The sequence below is a fragment of the Vigna umbellata genome, chromosome 5, assembly GCF_029865625.1.
Source record: "Vigna umbellata cultivar VRB3 chromosome 5, Vumbellata_1.0, whole genome shotgun sequence".
Lineage (NCBI taxonomy): Eukaryota > Viridiplantae > Streptophyta > Magnoliopsida > Fabales > Fabaceae > Vigna > Vigna umbellata.
In genome coordinates this window covers 24,393,027-24,416,831 of record NC_142169.1, presented here as the reverse complement: position 1 = coordinate 24,416,831, position 23,805 = coordinate 24,393,027, and the positions used below count along the sequence as shown (strand labels likewise).

Below are 23,805 nucleotides of genomic sequence, written 5' to 3'. Positions count from 1 at the left end.
TCCAAAATACAATAAAAATAAATAAGGAAAACAATAAAATGTTTGGGGAAACAAGAAATTGAATCTGGCAGAGCCGGTTAGACAATTTCTAATCCTTCCAAAAAAAAAATAAACCACTAATAACATACAATTGACATAACATAATCAATATCACATTTTAAAATTTTCACACTTGGATATTAACACACAAAAAAACATATTCTCATTTAAAATTCAAAATCATACAGAAACAAAATACTCCATATTTAAGATTTAAAATCAGACAAAAGAAAAATATAGCATATTCAAGACTCAAGATAATACAAAAAGAAATACTCAAACTTAGCTTCCCTTACCTCTATTCCAGACTTAGTTTCCTCTTCTCAAACCGTTCTCCGGAAACTTCCAGAATTTCCCCTCTTTAACTAGAATTTCCTCTAACTCTCTTCTCTCACAATTTCTCTAGAATTTTGGTGTAAATCTTCAGCCTCCCCCCCTTGGCTATTTATAGCCAAAAATTTTACTATTCATTTTTACTATTCATTTTTACTATTCACTTTTACTATTCATTTTTACTATTCAAAAATTATTTTTTATTCACCATTCTTATCTCTAAATGATTACTTCTACGTGGAGTGTTCTCTTCCATAATTTATTTTAATATTTTTTTTTTAACTATTCACTATTCACTATTCACTATTTACTATTTACTATTTACTATTCACTATTCACATTTCTAAAAAAAAAAAAAAAAAAAAAAATCCTAAATAAGTTATCAAAAATTTGAAGCTCTCCCTCTAAAATTACTATAACTTTATATCCAAAAATTTACATTTTTCTATCCATTAAAATTATTATTACTAATAAAATGTTAAAATTTACTATTATAAATATTTTTTTTTTCATGGATCTTACATTTTAACATACAAATATTTTCAAGGATCTTACAAGATCTACTAATAATATATGAACTATCACTAACCAAAATACCTAATCTAATAAGACTGATCATAAAGACATAACCATCAACACTTGATATATCAATCACTCCCTAAAAATCGAGCGGTCATGCACTGGTAAGGCTAAAATGCTAACTCTATTGATAATTTATTAACTGACCATGATCGAACGGTCGAGACCGAACACATAGCTTTTTTGCATAATTCTGCAAAATCCCTACAGACTTATACAGAACCACCCAAAACCCATGAATGGAATACTTCATACAACATATACAAATCATCAAATCATTCAATATCACACATACACATAATCATCACAACAACAATCAAATTGAATAGCTTCCCTTACCTCGTAACAGAAGAACGCTCACAACACAAAATTCCTTTGCCCAACACCAAACTCTCAAAAGCTAAGATTCACTGTTTTGAAGAAAACGGATCACCCACAAGTTCATAAACTTGATCAGAGATGACGAAGAAGAAGAAGATAAACACATGCAAACAGAAACTTGGTTTGCATGTGCCCAAAATTAAACTTTCTTAAAAGTAGAAAGACCTACCAGCTCAAAGCACCACTTGACCGATTGAAAAGAGAACCTTTGCCACCAGCAAACCTCAAACACCCTCTGATGAATGATCAGATGAAGGAAAACGTGAAATCAGTGGAGGAAAGTATGATATTTTTAGAGAGAAGTTAGAGAGAAGAGGAGAAAAATGAGTTTTTAGAAAGTTAGGGAAGAAATTGCATGTAGAAAGTGGCACCTGATTTGAAATTTTCCCTTAAATACTACCGTAAAAAACCGATCGGTCCACTCTGCTGCTCACACCTGTCTTCCACTTTCTGAATTTCTAAATTCTCACCCCTCCTCCTGGCTTCCACTACTCTACAGAATTTAAGGATTCTGACAAAATTCTTCATTTTTTTTAATTAGAAGGGAAATTCTTCATTTTCTTTAAAATTAGAAGGAAAAATCTTCATTATTTTTGAAATTATAACAAAAATTCTTCATTATTTTAAAGTTAGAAGGAAAAATCTTCTTTATTTTTGAAATTATAACAAAAATTCTTCATTATTTTTAAAATTAGAAGGAAAATTCTTCATTATTTTTAAAATTAGAAGAAAAATTCTTTTTTATTTTTCAAATTAGAACAAAAATTGTTCATTAGTTTTAAAATTAGAAGAAAAATACTTCACTATTTTTAAAATTAGAAGGAAATCTTCATTAGTTCTAAAATTATAAGGGGAAAAATTCATTAATTTCAAAAATTAGTAGAAAATCCTAATTTATTTTTAAAATTATAAGGAAAATTTGTTATCATTTTTAAAGTTAGAAAAAAAAATCATTATTTATAAACTAACTCTAATCCTATTTTTTACGTGTAAAAAAAATCAAGACAAATCTAATAATTATATTGCAATAATATAGTTAGGATTGGATTAAAAATAATGAAAGAAATATTTAACAAAAATGTGAATTTTAATAAAAATTAAATTTGGTCTTAATTTAGGGAGGAACAAGGTTGGAACTAAACTGAAAAAAATTAACAAAAATTGAGACTAAATTGAACAAAACAAAGGAAAATTGTGACTAAATTAAATATAAGACACTAATACGTGACATTGACTTGAGACTCGCATTGACATGCACTTACTTGAGACTCGCATTGACATGCACTAAGAAAAAGTTTTAAAAAAAATAATATAAAACAAATTGTAGGGAGATTCGACATATACATAGGACTCTACAGGTAAGATATTGTCTACTTTGAGTCAAGCCCTCACAAATTTGCTTTTAGTACCCCTCTGAAAGACCTCTTACCAAATAGAAAAGATATCTTATGTGTATATAAACTTATGTCCACGTAATGTTTTATCATGACTTTGTTTGTATCCTAATAAAATGAACTAAATTCATCATCTATCAAGATCTTTTAATAAATAAATAAATAAATGTTTTGAATTCATCTTAAGTAATTTAATTTGTATTATAATATTATTCTTCGTTTTAACTTATAATGTTTTTTATAAGTTATAAAATTTCTGTGTATATAGATTAAAATTACTATTTTGAATGAGAACAGTAGAATTCCATATTTTTAATAGTATTATCATTATTGTAGGATTCACCACATATTTAATAAAATTAGAAATATAATGCGTATATGAAACTATTAAAATTATCCAAATATAACTTTAATAGTAAGATATACACAAGAGAAGAAAAACCCAACAAATCTTATATACTTAAACTAAAGTGCAGGACGAGGTTTGTCAAAAGAATATATATATATATATAACTAAATGTAAAAGAAGTCATTCCTCTGCTTCATCTTTACCACCTAACAGCTGATCCAAAAAAGGTTCTTCATATGCTCACATCATACAAATGATCGTTGCAAACAAAAGAACAATCAAACACAAAATGGTAAGCTAATGTTATCAGAGAATGAACATAATTTTTTACAAACATCAACTTATAATTTAATTATCAACAACTAATAAGGTTGATATACATCTCACTATTTAACTCTAGAATGACCATCCAAATACATGTATTAATATCGAACTATAAGGACTCTTACCCTGGAGGTGGCACAACAATAACTCTTCCACATCAATTACCACACTCTGAGGTTAATCCTTCAAGAATATATGGCCAAAAACAATTGACCATACCTTCAAAATCTTTGATAATAAGATATTGACCTTACAAGATCCAAATATCATTTTAGTATAATTTTTCTTTTAGATTATTTTAGATTTGTGTTTTTTTATTCATGTTTGTTTTATGTGTAGGATCTTCTAGAATTCATGGTTGAATTTTCTCCAAAAAGGACATGGTAAGAAAAAAATTTAAGAAGGGGGGAGCTACTCCAAAAATCATCTATAAGGAGCTACTGAATAAATCATCCACATCATGGAGGGATAAGGAGAAATTTAAGAAGGAGGGAGTTACTTCTAACACTACCAAACATAAGGAGAATTTTCAAATTCTAGAATTCAGGTTGAATTTTCTCTAAGGCCTTGTTCACTTGAGTGGATTTGAGGGAGAGTAATTGAGGAGATTTGAGAGGATTTGAAAATAATTTTTTTGTTGATTATTTGAATGAATTTGGAGGTAAATGAGATTGGATTTGGAAGTAAATTTTTTTAATCTATCACGTCAATCTAATCCTACACTAATTGTCACAATCTTTACTTCCAAATTCATTCTCACTTATCTCCAAATTGACTCAAATAAACAACAAAAAAATTTATTTTCAAATCCTCTCAAATCCCCTCAATTACTCTCCCTCAAATCCACTCAAGTGAACAAGGCCTAAGGGAAACGATAAGGAATCTTCAAGTGATACGAATTTGAAAACATTTTTTTTTTCAAAAAATAGGATATAATAGAGGACTATCTCGAACATGTATGAGAAGAACTTGAAGAAGAGTATTTGCAATTCAAATGATATATGAAAATGTCAAAGATCAAAACACGTCTCCCTAAATCTTATAGTTTTTATGAAAGGAAGGAACAATCATGAATACAATTGAAGAATAATTTAGAAAATTAAATAAATTGTAATTTTATTTTAATTTTACATGATGTTAAATTTGTAGGCGAGCTAGTTTGTGTTTTGTGGGGTGATTATTTACATATATAATTTTCGTTTTTTGTTATTTTTATGTGTTGGTCTTTATTTTAGGGTTTCAATGTTTTCTTAAACTTATGTACCTGTACATGTATCAAAACGATGTAAACACTTTGGGTCATATTATATGCATTTATATTATTTGATAGAAGATTCTTTTGGTTTTGAACTTTTATTTTTATCAAATATTAAGATTTTGTAATGAATCTTCACTTAACTTATCAATATGTTAAATTATGGTGTCTCATCATGATTTTATTTTGTATTATTTTCTGATTTATTTTTATTATGTCTCTAAAAAAATTTAAATTTATAAACTATCTTACTTTTTCCGAAACAAGATCATATAAATATTAATTCTTGAAATAATTTCACTTAAAAATGAAAAAGAACAATGAGCATATTGATATAAAGATGAAAAAGTTTATAATAAGTGAGTTGAGAGATTACTTTTTTTTTTTGCAATTATAGATTCACTTATTCAACTAATGATCAACGAACTTAGCCTTAGTTGTACGTTTCAAACTATAATATAAAAATAAATTGGCTTTTAAAACGTGTCATCATTTATTAAAATAAATTACTTATGTTAAGTTTTGGTATCACCACATAAACAAATAAAATTAGAGATAAAAGGAAATTTTGGGACTTTTATCAATCATATCATTTTTGAAGACTATTTTGTCTTAGTGTAACGATACAAAAATATCATATTTTTTATTTTATTTTTATCCAACATTAATAAAATAATATTTTTATTTTAAACTATACAATAATTTAGAATAAATTAATAAAAGAAGTAAAAATATTAAATTTTCATTAAGTTTTGAAAGACTGGGGAAAAACTGAAAGGTTTATACGTAAAATTTCCCTTTAACCTAAAACATAGATTGTAGTATTTAAAACTCTTCTCATGACTTATTGAATCATCTTTTTTGGGTCTTTTGGCTATTCATATATTTACGAAGAGCTAATTTCTTGTGTTAGATGCAATTCAATAAATTCTTGTGTACATGTGTTCTAAGTTATTCATCTTTATGTTTTAATATTTGTATTTTCCTAAATTTTTAATGTTCATTTGAATTAATTTACTTGTATATTTGATTTGATTAAAAATGAGAAGTGTTTTAGAACTAAAATTAAGTAATTATGATTACAACTTAGTTTATGTCAATTTTTTTTACCAAAGAAGTATATATATTTTTCTTAATTTACTAGATCAGACAACTTCTAAATTTTGTGGTGATGATTTCCACCCTTTCCTATGCTCTTTTTTTACTTAGAGGAAAAAAGAGAGAGTTAAATATAAATTCATTATTCTCTTTTTATTTCTCATTTGTTATATTGAGGTAATTCTGCTTTGATAATGAAATATTATTTTCATAGTACAGTTTTTTTTTATGTGTACATATGAAAGTAATACAGATTGAAGTTCTTCTATTTTGAGATATAATACTAATCATATAATTGTTTAATTAAAAAAATATTTTCTTAACATTAAAAAAATAATAAACAAGAAATTATATATTAATTCTTTTAAATATAATATAAAAAATATACTTAAATATAAAAATATTCAATAAATGAAATATAAAAATAAAATCTATATTAATTCAACTTCAAAATTATCACTTTTATGAAGAGAAACATAAAAAAAAAATTAATACCAAATTATAGTTTTTTTTTATATTAATAACAATAATCAAATACATAAATTTTACATATATATTATTTTAATACTTCCAAAATTGTTAGTCAACATTCACCACTCGTGCAATTATATATATTGATATGTTTTTTTTCCTTATATCTTTTCAATGTATACACTAAACACTATTAAGCCATATGTTTTAGTTTTTCTCAAACACGACGCAATATCTCTACGATTTTAACTTAGTAAAGTTTTCTTTTGGGTGTTATTTTTAAATTTTATTAAATTAAATAATTTCATCATTTAGTAAATGATTTCAGTTATTATTTTTAAAAAAATACAGGGGTGTCGGATAAAGTTTGAAAAGAACGCAGGAGAGGTAAGTGTAAATAAATAAATAAATAAATAAAGTGAGAAAAAGAAGAGAGAAAAAAGAGGTGGTTATGTCGGTTCTCTACGGGGCGAAGACCCGGATATGTATGGTGGCGCACACCACAGCAGATCTTTAAATTCTTCTCCTTCGAAGATCAATTTTCCGTTTCTTCATCCATCAAAAACCCTAACCACATTCTCTCTCACCTCACTCTCGTACTCTTCTCAATCTGTTACTCCCATGAGCTATCACATGGTAGATTCGATTCATCCTTTCCGCAACCATAATCTTCACTCTCTGCATATGTTTTCTGTTTCTACTCCTCTACTTCATCCCTTTATTAGTTACTCGCTACATAATCTAGGTTTACCCAGCACCACGATTGCGACTAGGACCAAAAACCAACGCTCCAGAACAATTCAACTTATTTCTTTTCTGCTTAACATCGGTCTTCATTTTCAAGAATACAAGGCACATGTTTTGTATCTGTTTTTTCTTTGTTCGTGGATTAATACTACCGGTAGATGTAATGCGTCGTCTAATGTCACGTTTTCACAATTTAAAATAAGCAGTTTTCCAAATTCAGTGACGCATGAGTAACTGTATCCACCTTCATCATGCTTTTCTGAATTTTGCTTTGTGAGCGTTTGTCTTAAAGTATTATGGTACCTATGGAAGTATTTTAAGGTGACGTTTTTTCTGTTTTGTCTTGTGCCAATGAATTTCACTGTGCAAACTGCGTGCACAACGACCTTTTGGTTGTTCTGGTATATACGTGTGCGTGGAAGTGTAGCTATTGCTCTTTAGTTGTATTTGTTCAACTGATTCTACTACTTGCAATTTTATGTTCTGCATTTTCTTAGATTAGTGTTGACTTGTTTATCTTTTGTCGTTTATTTCTGTTCAGATACCTCCCATTCTATTTCTTATTGTGAGTTCTTTATGCAACAGAATAATGAAGATACACGCAGAGGTTTGAAAAGAAAGCCCCCATACATGGATCAAGGGCATGAACGGGGACCGTACAATATGAATTCTAGACCTTATGATAGGAACATGGTTCCTGATGGTAGGTTCTTGTATTTGTTTGTCTTACATTTAATTCAGACGGATTTGGTTGACAAGTATAGACTATTATGTTGTGAAGATGTTGCCCGCTACTTCGATCTCATTCTAGCGTATTTTCTATTTTTCTATTTGGAACTTAACTATACAAATTATGGAGTTGCTATAAATAAATGAAGCTATAAGTTACCTTTGGCTTTGGAGGCTTATTTTTTCCCTGCACCAACTAGAGTTATCGTGTTTGGATCAACTTATTATAGCGAGATACTCGTTTTTTCTTCATATCGGCTCCATGAAAGAGATTTTTTGAGTTAAAGAGAACAATTATAATCCTCCAAAAAGGTTATACCAAATGAGGGCCTATATGGAAGATGGTTGTCTATGTTAAATGTCTGTTATTTTTGTGAAGTGTTAATTATAAGCTGTAGGCATTGTGACATACGGGCATATTTCATGGCCTTTACTAGAGACGCAGACTTTATCTTTTGGTTAATCATTATTCTTCTTGGAAAATTAAAGTTGATTACATAGTTTGAACTCACTATTACAAGTCACTGTTGCACGAACAAGACCTGTTTCTTTAACTAATTTGCCATTTTTTTGTGTGTGCAACTAATAGACTATGCACGAATGGTTTTCTACTAAGTTCTTTTGTCATAGTTGGCTCCAGGTGTTAAAGATTGAGTTTGACATCAATCTTACTCTCTTCGTCACCTTTACTCATATAACCTTAGCTCTCAAAATTACACACTGATCTCACCAGGATCTCACTCTTGGAATACACAACAATTTTATTAATGGATATCCAATTTCCATACATCGAGGTCCTATATATAACTTTTAATCATAAATAACTACCTATCGTATCAATTCTTAACAAAATTAATGATCATGCCTATTTCTACCCGTTACAATGGCCCCATCTTGTGAAGGCCTTGCCCCAAGGACATTTGCTCCTCCCTGCTCCGTAATACTTCCTGCCATTTTACATTTGGAAATTGCTTTTTCAATTGACTCATGCCAAATAGCATCCTTTGGACTCGTATGATTCCAATGGACTGGTAGTTCAGTAACAACTTGATTGCCTTTTTTTATCAACCTTTGGTCTAATATGTCTAGAGGTACCTTCAATTTTTGATTGTGCTTTCCTACCACAATCTCTGTCCACCTGTTCACTAACTGATACCACTGTTAAAGATTGAGTTGGATATCAGTCTTACTATCTTCCTCACCTTTACTTAGAAAACACTGGAATACAAAATTACACACACATATCTCACCAGGATCTCACTCAAGGAATTAAAACATTCCTCAACAATTTTATTAATGGATATCCCATTTCCATATCAAGGTCTTATATATAACTTTTAATCACAACTAACTTCCTAACCCATCAATCCTTTACAAAATTAATGGTCATGCCCATTTCCACTTATTACACTAGTCTACAATTTTCTTTACAAAATTGAATTCTGTTTTACTGCTCTTCATTCTTGTAATGTCGTTACTCTATGATCCTGTGCTTTATTTTTTATAGATTTTTATTTTTAGTTGATTGTATATTGCAGGTTGGTTTGACTGCCCAGCACATGGACAAGAATTAGGACGCATAATCCCTTCAAAGGTTCCACTTGGTGAATCCTTCAATGATAACATTCCACGTGAAAAATATACTCCTAAACAAGCGATTCATCAACAAAGAGTCTTAGGTCGGGAAGTAAGTATATCAAATGCACAGTAATAAACAATTTCCTCTGATTAATATATTCAGCTTGGAAATAAGTATGTTTTTAAGTATATTAAGGGAGACAATAGTAGATTGACGTGCACAAGTTGCCAATATAAATAGATAAGTCATAGGATGGATTTGTTTGAATCTATTGATGTGACTTTTTTATCATCTTTTTTAGTGTGATTGAACTTTTCATTTTGCCATGTTAAGCAAATTTTCATTTTATTGCTCACAACATTTAAAGGAACTTTCTATTGTTCACATATATATGACACAATGTGTTGTAATTTGAGATAATATCTTTAGAATCTTCCTAATTAGAGGAAATAGATACATAATCTTTTATTTTATTTTTTTTTCCTAGTTTTCCTAGTTTTCCTATTTCCCTTTTCAGGAGAACTAGATTATTATAAATAGAGGGTATGAGAATGTATTTTTAATGATTTGAGAATAATAAAATAAGTCTTATTTTCAACTCAATGTAATGTGCTTTACAAGGATTTGGTGCAAATTGACACCAAACAGCTTAGATTACGGTGTAGGATTTGAGGAGAAAGAGGTAGAAACAGGATGAATGAGGATATTAGTATTTATATTTTGTTTGCGCAAACAGAAAGATTAGTAATCATGGAAAGAGGAAAATTGGAAATATTGTGGGGTCTTTTAAATGTTCTCTGTTACCTGAATAGCTGTACCAAATATTGCGGGACTAAGAAAAACGAATTTCAAGCAATTTAAAAGTATCCTTAAAAAAATGAGTATCTTTCATTGTTGTGATTTTACATTGTGTCCCATGAATGAATGCTTGTTTTCTTTGTAGTGTTGTATACAATGTGTTGCAATCAGCTTCATAGTCCTTAACTTTATGTTTTTTGCAGCTTGGTTTAGTGATTGATCTGACAAATACTACTCGTTATTATCCTCTATCAGATTGGACAAAAGAAGGAATTGCTCATGTCAAGGTAACTATATCTTCATTCTATTGTTTATGAAATTTTAATTGCAGTTGACTTTAGATTTTCTATTTGTTTGTGCAGATAAGATGCAAAGGAAGAGATGCTGTACCTGATGATCAATCTGTACAAAATTTCTGTGAGGAGGTAGCTCCTTTTTTCAGTGTTGATAGTATTGTTCACTGTTAGAATTCACGAGCATTACTTTTACTGATTTTTTTTAATTAATGCTCACAAATTGATAGTCAAGTATTGTCTTCTTGTTAGTGTTCCTAACAATGGTGGTACAGTGCTTGATATCTTACTTGAGGTTTTATGATTTATACTTGTTAGATATTCATTTTAGGTTCAAGATTTTTGCTCCCAAAGAACAAATGAAAAGAAATATATACTTGTACATTGTACCCATGGGCATAATCGCACAGGTTATATGATTGTTCACTTTCTTGTGCGTACGAAATCTATGTCTGTTACCGAGGTGAGTAAATTTATTGGACAATTCATTGGTTTGATTTCAATACCTGCATGAATTGAGTAATTAACGTGTAATGCAATTTTGTGCTTGCTATCTTCCAGGCGATAAATAAATTTGCTTTGGCACGTCACCCAGGAATTTACAAGCAGGACTATATTGACGCCCTGTACATGTTTTATCGTGAAAAGAAACCTGAAGATCTTGTTTGTCCTCAAACTCCTGAATGGAAGAGAACTTCGGATCCTGATTATCGGGGCCCAACTGTCCCGGCTGTGGACAATTATGGGCACATTCCAGAACAGGTATGTCCACTTTGTTGACTGTGTTTACTTAACTTCTTAGTTATACGATTTACTGTTGTTCCACTGGGTTGAAGGAACACCTTACTTCGATGGAGGCTTGAAGTGTAACTTATTTCCAACCAGTTTGTATGAACACGAGTCTTCCATTTAATTTGTTTTATTTTTGTTGAAAAATATCTGATATGGCATAAAAATAGAATTGGCTTCATCTTTTGCATCTTTCTACTTTCGTTGTCGAGACTTAGTTGTATATGCTTATAACAAAACTTTTTTTTTTTTAAATAAGTGGCTATTAGATAGATATGTGGCCACTTTAATATTGAATTGTTTTCCTTATATAATTCCATTTTTTTTCTCATTTATGTGCTCAGTTGAAATAGAAAATATGACGTGTTTTTACGAACCTTAAGTCTGTTCACAAATTTTTTTCTTCTGGGAATTATATATTTATGTGGATTTTGCTTATGTTTGGTTCTATCTTCTAGGAGAATATAGTCAGAAATGAAGTATTGACAACCGATGATGTTTTGGGAGATCCAATTCCTCCAAATCAGCTAAGAGCGATGCAAGAAGTTTGTTATCAACTGCTCAAGTTGAACACAGGGGTGGGTTTCTGAATTGGCTTTTTGTTGAATTATATATATATATATATATATATATATATATATATATTCTTGAAAATGACTTAAACTCAACGTAGTTGAGATAATCAAGAATGCCTTTTTTTTTTGTATCACATGTTAACAAAATTCATGCTTCACGTATATGATTTAATTTTCATAGGAAATAGTGTTTTGGAAGTAGCACCCGTTCACTCTTTTCCTACACAATATTTGTCTACGAAGAGTCTTAATGTATATAATATAACTACTGTAATGTCTAGGAAATAAATTTCAATTTAGCAATATTTCCCTGTCTCTCTATTTCTCTTGTCATCTCCCCCTTAAAGTCAACATAGCTCTATCAATTTTACACAAAGTTATGCTATCTAGAGCAATGTGTTGTATATGACGCATCTCATTAAAATTCCAGGGGAACTTTGAATCCAAATAATTTTTTATTTGGAAACATTAGTTTCATGTGATTACTCTTATTCCATGAATTAATTGCATTATTTTTGGTTTTTATTTTTAATATTATCTCTTTTTAGGGAAGAGGACGATTGCAGTTTCCTGGATCACACCCTGTTTCTCTGAACAGGTCCAATCTTAATACATTTGATCGTTTTGGTTTTTGTTACGTTGAGATTTATACGGAACTTTAGAAAGGACTTCTCTGTTTTACTGATATGGACATTAACGATTTTTCTAATCTACTAGGTCTTAGGAATTAACAATACCTAAAGTATGTGTTCTCTTTCGTCACTCGTCTTTCAACTGTTTAACAGGAAGTTTTCAATATTCATTGACATTTTCATCTTGTGCTTTTCGCAAATTTTGTTTAACATACTTATTTATTTCAGAAATTTTCAAATTGGCTGACATTTCTTTCACTACATTAAAAAAAATCTTTTCTATTGTTTAGTAGAGCTGATGGAGAAGAATAACCAAGTGCAACATAACAGGATCTTTATGATATATTAATTCTTATACAGAGATGCCAATAGAGAAGTCATGATTTCATACTTTCTGTTGGTTTAATTTGGGTTGGATCATTTGTCAAAACCTCTGTGACTAATTTTCAAACATTTTGGAACTTCAAATTCCAGATTTCCACCCTGTATATGTTATAATTTAACTTCTGTCAATTGAAAATTTTTTTGATCCATTTTGCATTTACATAGACAAGTTTTTGGTTTTTGTTATCACATCGACTAGAGATTTAGTCAAATTATAGTATATAAATAGGTGTAAATCTTATCTTGTAGGTTAATTTTGTGAAGTTGAGTTAGATTTAAAATCTATTTTTAATTTCTTTTATGAATATTTAAGATTTTATTTGAATATTATTTTGTATTTACAAAATATTCTACAAATTGTCAAAGCGACCTGACTAAGTTGTTATAAACTTCTTGACATGTGTTCAATTCCTACCAGTAAAAAAAATGCTGAAATTAACTTCAAATTGCTGTTTGGCTTAGCAAACAAATTTGGCTGAGTTAATGGATGTTCTGTGAGACATTTCTTAGTTCTATCCTTTTTCTGTTTTTATGAGAAATGAGCAAAATATTCATTTTATGCAGTTGAGTTTGAGTGAGGAGATTAATTTTAAAACTTGATTGTAAATCTAAGTCTTCATTTTTGTTAATCATCTTCTTTGGTTTTAACAACTTACTTTAGATCATTGTTTTTTCTTTTGCAGGGACAACCTGCAACTCTTGAGGCAACGATATTACTATGCCACATGGAAAGCTGATGGGACACGCTATATGATGCTGATTACTTGTGATGAATGTTATTTGATTGACAGAAAATTTCTCTTCCACAGGATCAATATGCGATTTCCTTGCAGATATTCAAATGGGGTATATATGTTTATTCAATTTACTTTGTTGTCAAGTGAGTTTTATCTGACTTGGGTATTTGGAAGCTGTGTCTCGTCTTTTATAAATTTTTTTTAGGTTATCTAAATGATAACTCAATTGCTTTCAAGGGTACACCTGAGAGGAATCACCACTACACATTACTTGATGGGGAGATGATTATTGACAGGGATCCACACACACATAAGCAAGAGAGAAGATACCTCATCTATGATTTGATGGCAATCAATCAGGTCTCTTTGACAGAGGTACACATTTATTGACAACTACAGTGTTGAGATATTGTTGACTTCTTTGATGGCTTGTTTTACTCCTATTATATTATATAAAATAAAGAAATTTAAACTGGTTAACTCTTGTTTACCCTTGCTATTTTTAGTTGTTGTAATTCGGGTTCTACTAAAACCAGATGTATTCCTAAGGTATTTGTATTTCAGTTAACTAAAGTATCTACAAACAATCATGAAGTAAAATGAGCACATGTAAGCTTCTAGTTGGATTTGAAACTACCTCTGAATTGTGTCCTTTTCTTAGGAAGTTTGAAAATACCTGATCACCAGTAATCCTTATTTTTTGGTTCTGCCTAGACAATGCAAATAGTGAAATAATAAGGCGCCATCATCATTATCATCAGAGAAGCAGTATCTATTTTATTAACTTGTAATTCACTACTGTACAATAAAATATCAGATACTGTTCAATATTTCTGGGAGTGGGTTTCTAATTTCCAATAAAGTCTGGCTGCTAATGTGAATTATGTAATCATTCCAATGAGGGTATTTGAAAAGTTAGTAAAACATTAAAAAGGACATAATATACTAGATAACGTACGCCTGGAACCCTGTAAGTCCTTGGATTGATGTTCACAGTTGTGATTGGCTGACTTTTGACATGCCCATTTGGTCTTAATACATGCAGCTGCCGTTTTATGAAAGGTGGAGATTGCTGGAGAAAGAAGTGATTGAACCTCGTAACATGGAGCGTGAGGGCCTTTCAAAAAATACCGATCCTTATTATAGATATGACTTGGAACCATTTAGTGTATGTATAATGATTATTTTAGTATTCTATTTTCAGAATCATTTTCCAGTGGGATAAAAGCTATTTTGTTTATACTTTCGTATTTTTGTTTTAGGTGAGAAGGAAGGGATTTTGGTTACTATCCACTGTATCAAAGCTCCTACATAAGTTCATTCCACAACTATCGCATTCATCAGACGGTCTTGTATTGCAGGTAGTAATTAGTATCTCTAGAGGACTGAACTTCCCAAGTTGAGCTTGGATGTATAGGATAGTTGGACGAACACTTTGGCTTGTAGGAAACACCATCTGTTTAAGGATGATGTACTGAAAACATGCTGTACTAGGGAAGTTCATATTTCTTAGTTCTTTTTTTGCCGCATGAGTCAATATTGGATTTTGAGAAATTTTAATACTGAAGAAGTTTTGGTTTTTAACGAATACTAACTGGCTGAGAACATATCATCATAAATGTGCATACAGGCTTTTTGGTTTATCTACTTGTCCATTGTTAATAGTGATGGTTCTGTCAGGGTTGGGATGATCCATATGTCCCTCGCACACATGAAGGTCTTCTGAAGTGGAAATACCCTGAGATGAACTCTGTTGATTTCCTCTGTGAGGTTGTACAAGTACTTCTTCCCAAGTTCAAAATTTAAATTAGTTTATTTGGTGTTATATTCTTTTCTATTATGACAATTTGTTGACGATGCCTTTGTTGACAGGTGGGAGCTGGTGATCGTCCCATGCTTTTTCTGTTTGAACGTGGACGGAAGAAGTTCATGGAAGAGAATGTTATTTTTAAAGGTTGTACAACTTATAGACCATCATTATTACTTTACACGATCATAATGTCATCATTATTTGTCTAGATGACAGTTATTTGCATGAACTAACCGATTTTGGTCATATTTGAATTGCGATTGAAATGTATTCATTCCATTGGCAAGACTCCGTTTACAATTGAATCCGTCTAAGCTAGCTATAACATAAATTAATATCTGGAAAGGTGAAGCCATAATTTGTTTTTAATTTTTGGCTCCAAATGATTTTCAGATGCATCAGACATTTCTTCCTATTCCGGAAAGATCATTGAATGCTACTGGGATTCCGGGGAGCATCATTGGGTCTGTATGCGGATAAGAATAGACAAAGCAACTCCGAATGATATCAATACCTATAGAAAGGTTATAAAACCTGTTATACTTTTCAATTCTGTTACGCAATCATCTTTTGATTGTCTATGTTTTTTATATACTAGTTCATGTAAAATGCCTGTTGAACAGTTTTTGTAAATTTTTTAATACAGGTAATGCGAAGCATAAAGGATAACATCACTGAAGAAGTCTTATTGAATGAGATCAATAAGACAATTTGCCTACCCTTGTATGCAGACAGAATACAAAAGGATATCAAGGCTCATCAGCATATGGTCTCCTCAAGGCGCAAGTGAGTTATTATACAATAAAAACTAAGAATGCCGAATTTTGTGTATTTACTGAAAGAGCAAGCAAGACTTTGAAGTACGAGCACAGAAGCTGTACATTTTTGTCGCCAAGAGATTGTATTTGTGCTGCCCCATCATCAACCTCGTGCATAACATAGGAAAGAACTTTAGGTTCTATGATTTTGTTTGGGTTACAAGATTTTGGCTTTGGTCACTGTTGTATATTATCAATTTTGCCTATTATTTCCTTTATTTTTATTTCTTATTTACAGCATATCACAAGATCATAATGGAAAAAGCTCAACAGAAACGGCTTTAACAGGACACTAACTCAAGATTTCACTAGTTTATGTATTCTTTTTCAAGAAACTTGTATTATATTTGACACTTGATAGATGTGCTACAGATAACACGTTTGTGATACAGATACTGATGCTGTTGTTTAGATCTTAAGCACGCAATGGAATTCTTTAACTGGGCTTGACGAGGCTAATCCAGCCTAATTTTCCTTATTGCTTCTTCAAGTAAGTAGACTTGCTAAACTACCGTATATAGATATATGGCCATCATTATATATATATATGGATATTGCAAAGACTTGCGAGACATTCATCTTTTTTATCCTGTGCTGTTTCTTTGATGCAGTTATTTTTAAATCAATATTTTTATTTATTTATCTATAAAGATGTCAAATTTGATAGGGTGTTCATACATCTTTATAATTATTGATAAGGAAGGTAGTTTAGCGCCACACTTTACAAGTGTACTTTAGCATGCAGCATATGAAAATGTAATAACAATAAAAAATTGCATTGCACCGACAACACTTGACATGGGTGGACGTAAGTAACAGTGTTATCCACGAATTTCATGGCATTTATGTTCTCAACGTTCCATCACCAACCACAGCGTCTTCATCTCCCAACGGAACCTTCGAAAATGCCTCTTTCATCTTTCTGCAGCAGGTTATCGTTCTTGTCCATCTCCCTTTTCTTGTCTCTAACACCCACACTCCAAATCCCCTTGGTAGCCCCAATCACAAAAGACCCTTCCACCCAACTCTACACACTCTCTCTCTTCCTCAAAACCCCACTCCAGCACACCACACTCCACCTCGACCTCGGTTCCTCCCTTACCTGGCTCCTCTGCGACTCCACCTATACCTCCTCCTCCTCCCACCACATCCCCTGCAACACCTCCCTATGCGACTCCTTCCCCTCTAACGCCTGCTCCAACGACACATGCGCCCTCTTCCCTGAAAACCCTCTCACAAGAACCACCCTTCTCGACACCGCCCTCATCGATTCTCTCGCCCTTCCAACCTACGACACCTCCTCTCAGAGCCCACTCGTTCTCATTTCCGATTTCATCTTCTCCTGCGCCGTCGCCCATTTGCTCCAAGGCCTCGCTACCAATGTGACCGGACTAGCCGCTTTGGGCCGGTCCAATAACTCCCTCCCGGCCCAAATAAGCATTGCATTGAGTTCCCCTCATTCTTTCTCTCTCTGCTTGCCTGCTTCATCCAACACAGGCGCAGCTATCTTCGCCTCCACCTCCATCTCTTACTTTTTCTCTTCCAAAATTGACCTCACTTACACCCCACTCGTTCTTAACCCCGTCGCCGAAACTGTCGTCACCCACAACTCACAACCCTCTGATGAGTATTTCATAAACGTCACCTCCATCAAGATCAACGGCAAGGCTCTTCCCATCGACGCCTCCATCTTAACCGTTGATCAAACCGGCTTCGGTGGGACCAAGATCAGCACTGCGGAGCCCTACACCGTTTTGGAAAGTTCCATTTACAAACTCTTCGTCCAGTTTTTCGTCAACGAAGCCTCAGCTTTTAACTTAACGGTGACGGAGGCCGTTGAGCCCTTTGGCGTGTGCTACTCGGCGGGAGACCTCACGGAAACAAGAGTGGGACCCGCTGTTCCGACCGTTGATCTGGTGATGCACAGCGAGGAAGTGTTTTGGAGAATCTTTGGGGGGAATTCGATGGTGAGGATTGAAAAGGGAGGAGTGGATGTGTGGTGTTTGGGTTTCGTGGATGGTGGGATTCGTAGGAGGACGGCGGTTGTGATTGGAGGACATCAAATGGAGGATAATGTAGTGCAGTTTGATCTTGACTCAAATAGATTTGGTTTCACCTCATCTCTGTTGCTCCAGGGTGCTAAGTGTGCTAATCTCAATTTCACTAATCTTACCAATCCCATTAATTAGTTCTTTTTAAAATGTACATAATAACGTCTTCATTGGATGTTGTACTGCAATGTTCAAGCATTGCTTATTGGTTCTGAAAATGGAACTCTGCTCTTTATCATGCTTGCAACTTCTCTCTTTATTTGTTGCAACATTTAGAACTTCATAACACATTTCTTCTGCCTGGAACAGTTTAATCATCTACCTGTTGCCTCACGTTGCTGTGTTCTTGCTACAGATTTTTCCGATTTGATCTCAACCCAGGGAATTAACGAGTTTTCCGTAGTAACTTCTAAGCATGCTTTTCTCCGTAACCAAGTCATATTGATTACCATACTTACCTAGCTTCCAAAACAAAAATGACGATATTTCAGGGAAGTAATTACTCTGAAGCTAAGGGCATGGCGAGAACAGTTTAGGATTTAGGATTAGGTCCTCTTTATATAGTGTCTCTTCCATCAATCATAGAAGCAATTATTCACGTTCAGTGCTTAAGATGAGACATCTCAAAAGAGTGGTTTGCTTTACGCTTTGTTCGTTTGGGTAGATTTGGGGAGATGATTTGAATGGATTTGAGGGTAATTTTTTAGTTGTTTTTTTAAGTGGATTTGTGGGTAATTGAAAGTGAATTTGGAAGTAAAGTTCGTGAGAATTAGTGTAGGATTTGATTGATGTGGTAGATTTCAAAAATTAGTTTAATTGGTAGAAATTAAAGATTACCAAAATGCTCCTAGTTATAAAAGTAATATAAAATGCTATATTTAATTGTAAAAATGTTTATAAAAAAAATTATGAACAATTTATAAAATTAATGTTTAAAAATTATAAAAATTAAATAATCAACTTATTTTTAATAAATTAGGAAATATAATATATCTAATTTTATTAAAATGTATATATTTTTAAATTATAATATTAAAATAATTATTAAAAAAACTAAAAAATATATACACGTTCGCGTAACCGGTTACGCGTGTGCAAGCAAAATTCATTCTTCTCTGTAACCGGTTACACTCTGCTGTAACCGGTTATTAATGTGCATTTTTATGTTAAGCATGACTGAACAGTGTGCTTGGAAATTTGATAACAGTACAGGGCAAAGCAATCTTTTTTGCCCAAATCAGCGCAAATCTTCTAAAATTAGCGGGATGATGATAATGTGTAAATCTCGCAAATCTTCGCTTTTCCCTCCGTCCAAATCGTCGCAAGTGAATATCATCCCTGTATCAAATCTGTCTTCAGTATTTCACGTAAACAGTGAAATACCTTCAAACGAAGACAGCCTTAATCTTGGGAAGTAGTGGGTTTGTTTTCCCAAAATATCTCATAAAAGTGTGTTTCTTTATGTACCCATTAAATTTGTTTCTGCATCCCATCACATGATTTCGGAAATTTTTATCCGGAATAGGTATCAGACGAGTGTCTTCCGGAACACCCATCTGTTAATCACAATAGAAGACAGAAACAAGTCGCAAAAAGGCAAGAGGAAGGTGGGCTTAACTACATTTTTTAAGTAAAAGTTTGGTTAAGCAGTTTTTTTTATTTAAAATCTTATTAATGACTATATTTTCAATTTCTTCCCTCTTAATGTTTTTAATTTAGTTATTTTAAAAAAAATCAAGTTAACATAATTTCTTTTGTTATAATCATGATAATGACATTAGTGTAATATGTCATATGTTAGCAAATTAACTTTAATTAATGATATCCTACATGTAACATTATTACTATCAATTTGATGGAAGGGACGGTTTTTAATTTTTATTTTTAAACTAGATAATTAGAACATTCAAAATAATCAGATAAAATTGAAAAAACATCATTGAAATTGAAAAGAAAACTTATTTAACCTAAAATTTTATATTTATTGATTTTTTAACATTTTATAAATGTTAAATTTGTGTTTCATTTCATTAAGTGAATAATGAATATTAGTAATTATTAATTTATTTACAAAAGAATAAACTGAAATAAACGAAGTCCATTTCAATAATTTAAAATTGAGATGAGATATAACGAAAATGTTCTTAGAATTTCATGTGGATTCAATTTAAAAGGGTGATACAACTTATACCTATTTGTAGTCAATCTAAACTTTTACATATACACATACAAACACATATTTCTACTGACACACAAACTATCACCAAAACAAATGTATATATAAAATTTCTTTTATATATTTAAATATTTACTATAAATGTAATTGGTGATACGATTTATGGTTTAGAGTCCAACTAATCATATTAAAATAAGTTTTGATATAATTTTATAAAGTAAAATAAACTCTGTTAACCCTATGAATTGGATTTTCTGGATTTGTACACATTATCTTACTATTTGATTATCTTAACCTTTTAAAATATTTACACACTATCTTCCTATTTGATTATCTTAATATTGTAAAATTGATTATTAAACAATATTAAGATAATATTATCTAAACAAACATTGTTTTGAAATTTAACATAATTGCTTAATAAAATAAGTCTATTAAATGAACTTTCTATGATAAAGCGTGTGTTAAAAGCTATTCTAGACGTTAAATGTTATTCAATCAGATTTTATCTAAACGCTAATGTTTTTAATGTCTGTACGATATAATAATTTATTGTCTATTGTGCTATTGTGTTGTGTTCTCCTTTTCTATGCAAATCATAAAGTAGATATCTTTACTTAAAAGTTTTGCATTGGATCATAAGAACATTAAGAGATAGGAAGATATGTTGGGAATTTTTTCCTAATACCTTTTATGTGACACTTTCGTACAAGCAACACAATTGACTTGCTAGAAGTAACATAACATCTAACTTCGCACCAAAAAGCTACACATATATAAGAAAGTCAATGTTATGAGTAATAAATCTTTTATGAAGAAGTCTACATAAAGAGGATTGCATGAAGAAAAGATAACAAAAATCAAGAATTATTATTGTTCTCACACAATCTTTATTTTCTCTCAAGCTTACATAGTTTGATTTTTGTTTTGCAAAAAGAAAATTTTTGCTACAAAGTTTTCAAATTTTTATTCTATTAAAATTATATCTTCTCTAAGAGAGTAATCATTTGGTCTTGTATTTCAAAAACACTATGTTAGTTTGTATATTCATAAGTGAATTAAAATACTTGTTAGTTTAATTCAGTGGAGTTAAACGATATAGTCAGTTGGATTAGTATAAAACCAGAAATGGTGAAACTCGCATAACTAGTTAGGTTAGTTTGTAAAATCAAGAGTGATCAAATTCGTTTGTAATCTTTTAAATATTAATAAAACCTCTCAAGAATGCTTAAAAAAGAATTGGACGTAACTCAGTTTGAAGTGAGCCAATAGAAAAATGTGTCTTATCCGTGTTTTCTTTTTAAAAAGCTTTTCAAACACTTATGAAAATCTTTAAGTGTTCAATAATACTTGGAGACTTTCTAGTGTATGACACTTAGTTGGGAAAATTTTTAAATTCTATTCAAATCTCTCATTTTAAAGTTTATATGTGTTTTGGAAAATATTTGTATTCACTCACTTACTTTGTGTTATTATTTTATATGATTTTAATTCGTACAAATATTTCATAATTTTAAATTCATCATATTTTTATCTATTTTTTTATTACTTATTTTTATCTAAGTTATTTTAAATTTAAAAATAGAAAATATTAACAAATATAAGTTAATAAAAATAAAAATATTTTCATTCAAATTATGTTACTCAAAATATTACTATTCGATGTAATAGATATAATGGAGTTATGTCATAGATTAAATATAAAGAAAAATTATAATTCATTTTAAAATAAATCTAACTCACGTTCTGTTTGAATTAAACTTATTTCCATTTTTTTACATATTTATATAAATAAAGTTAATTAGTTATGGCTGAATATATAACATGGTGAGAAATTGTAGCGATCTCATAGTGAAAAGTAATTTTTTAGCAAAAGTATATTTAACATCGTCTGAAAAGACTCAGCAAAACTATTTTAACATGAAATTTTAAGAGAAAATACTAAGTCTTTTATACAATATTCATAATCATAAAATAATAAATCTTCTCACAACTAATATTCAAATATTTATAATTAAGAAATTTATTAAAGTGTAATGATAACATTCAAATTAACTTTTGTTTGAATAGTAATTTTCTATTTTCTCTTTTCTTTTATTAATCAATGCATAACTTTGATGAATATCCATCATAAATATTGTCAACTTTAGACCATCCCTATAAATCTAATCTTGTTGAGTAAAGAAATATGGTAACAAGTGATATGTTATGTGTTTATTTATGAAGCACTAGAAAAAGGTTATATTTTGTAGTCCATTGAGTTGTGTTTGTAACATGCACAATGATATTTTGACATTTACGTGACTCATTTGACAAACTATTTTTAGGAGTAAAGCAATGATTTAAAAAATAAATTTTTATTTTTATAAAGAAAAAGAGAAATTAAAAGATAGTCTGAGATGAGTGTAAAAGTCTTTAGGGTGTTAAAATATCATCTTGCTTGTAACATTTTGTGCTTGTTTCCAAATCCTGCGTTTTCAAACATCTCAAGACAAGCGGTGCTACTATCTCTGTTCTTCCCCTGTTCCGGCGACAAACCATGTAACAGTTATACTCTGAGTCAAATGAAGAATATGTTTGAGGTGAGAAAATGAGTCGAAGAGAATGTTGAAGCAAACCACGTTGTTGTGTTGTTATAAACTACACTTCTGTCAGTTGGAATACTGGGGCCATCCTGAAACAATTGTGGGGCACCATGTATAGGAATGTAACATGAAAGGCTATTGTCCCAATTTATCTATTTCGGTGCCATCATGCAAAAGTTCACATCTTCACTTCGAGCCTTACACACATGTGATTATGTCCCAAAAATGTCTTGTAGACCGCAAAATTTGGTTGATATTGTTGGAACATAAATTTGAGTAATAGTCAACTTGATAAAAGATGAAAAAGTTAAGCACGAAAAAAGTTATAAATTTTATTGTTTTAAAATTTTAGATTAAAGATAAAATTATTTATGAATTTTATTAAATTTTAATAGTTTTTAATTTTTTCGATACATTATTTTTTGAAAGACTTCTAAGATATAAGTAAATATATATTAGATGTTAGAATACAAACAAGTTCTAACTTAGATAAAAATAAGAGATGCACGTAAATTTATATATAAATAAAATATTTTTATTGGTAGAAGGTTTTTTTTGAAATAGTATTAAAAAGTAAATCTGTGAACTCTTGACTCATGATAGACAATGTTTTCAGCCAAATGAATCATGGTCTCACGTATATCTATGTGTGTTGAATTTCCCGACATCAGAACCAAAGACTTGATGGTTGATGAACTTGTGGTTTCCTTGGTAACCAAAGTGCATCTCCCCGAAACAGAAAACATGTTCCACTCACATTGTCTCATTTAATACCAAAATCATGCTCACGTGCTGAATATAGAATGCAGATGGATGAATGAAGTGTGTCTTTGCCTGTAATATTTCTGCACGGATAAGTATCTACTTCTTGTAAGTAGT

The 23,805-nt window shown here is 30.8% G+C and overlaps 2 protein-coding genes across 2 annotated transcripts; both read left to right on the top strand.

The window, feature by feature from the left end:
- The first annotated feature begins 6,647 nt into the window (after positions 1–6,647).
- LOC124822880 (uncharacterized) lies at positions 6,648–16,505 on the top strand. The gene is made up of 17 exons (XM_088116116.1): positions 6,648–6,859; positions 7,556–7,673; positions 9,238–9,386; positions 10,280–10,363; positions 10,439–10,501; positions 10,701–10,832; positions 10,931–11,131; positions 11,617–11,736; positions 12,282–12,331; positions 13,433–13,595; positions 13,724–13,861; positions 14,532–14,654; positions 14,749–14,847; positions 15,167–15,256; positions 15,359–15,440; positions 15,690–15,820; positions 15,943–16,505. The coding sequence occupies exons 1-17, from the start codon at positions 6,707–6,709 to the stop codon at positions 16,084–16,086; spliced, it is 2,040 nt and encodes a 679-aa protein (XP_087972242.1). The 5' UTR covers positions 6,648–6,706; the 3' UTR covers positions 16,087–16,505.
- A 499-nt stretch (positions 16,506–17,004) lies between these two features.
- On the top strand, positions 17,005–18,407 carry LOC124822881 (putative aspartic proteinase GIP1). Its single transcript, XM_047294961.2, has one exon. It carries the CDS (start codon positions 17,020–17,022, stop codon positions 18,301–18,303), a length of 1,284 nt encoding a protein of 427 aa, XP_047150917.2. The 5' UTR covers positions 17,005–17,019; the 3' UTR covers positions 18,304–18,407.
- The last annotated feature ends 5,398 nt before the right edge of the window (positions 18,408–23,805 follow it).

Excerpts from the sequence above, each read along its gene's own strand:
- LOC124822880 (XM_088116116.1), top strand. The coding sequence starts at position 6,707 with ATGTATGGTGGCGCACACCACAGCAGATCTTTAAATTCTTCTCCTTCG. Across the intron at positions 13,596-13,723 it reads CTTGCAGATATTCAAATGGG|GGTACACCTGAGAGGAATCA; the intron begins GTATATATGTTT and ends ATTGCTTTCAAG. Across the intron at positions 15,257-15,358 it reads CTGTTGATTTCCTCTGTGAG|GTGGGAGCTGGTGATCGTCC; the intron begins GTTGTACAAGTA and ends CTTTGTTGACAG.
- LOC124822881 (XM_047294961.2), top strand. The coding sequence starts at position 17,020 with ATGCCTCTTTCATCTTTCTGCAGCAGGTTATCGTTCTTGTCCATCTCC.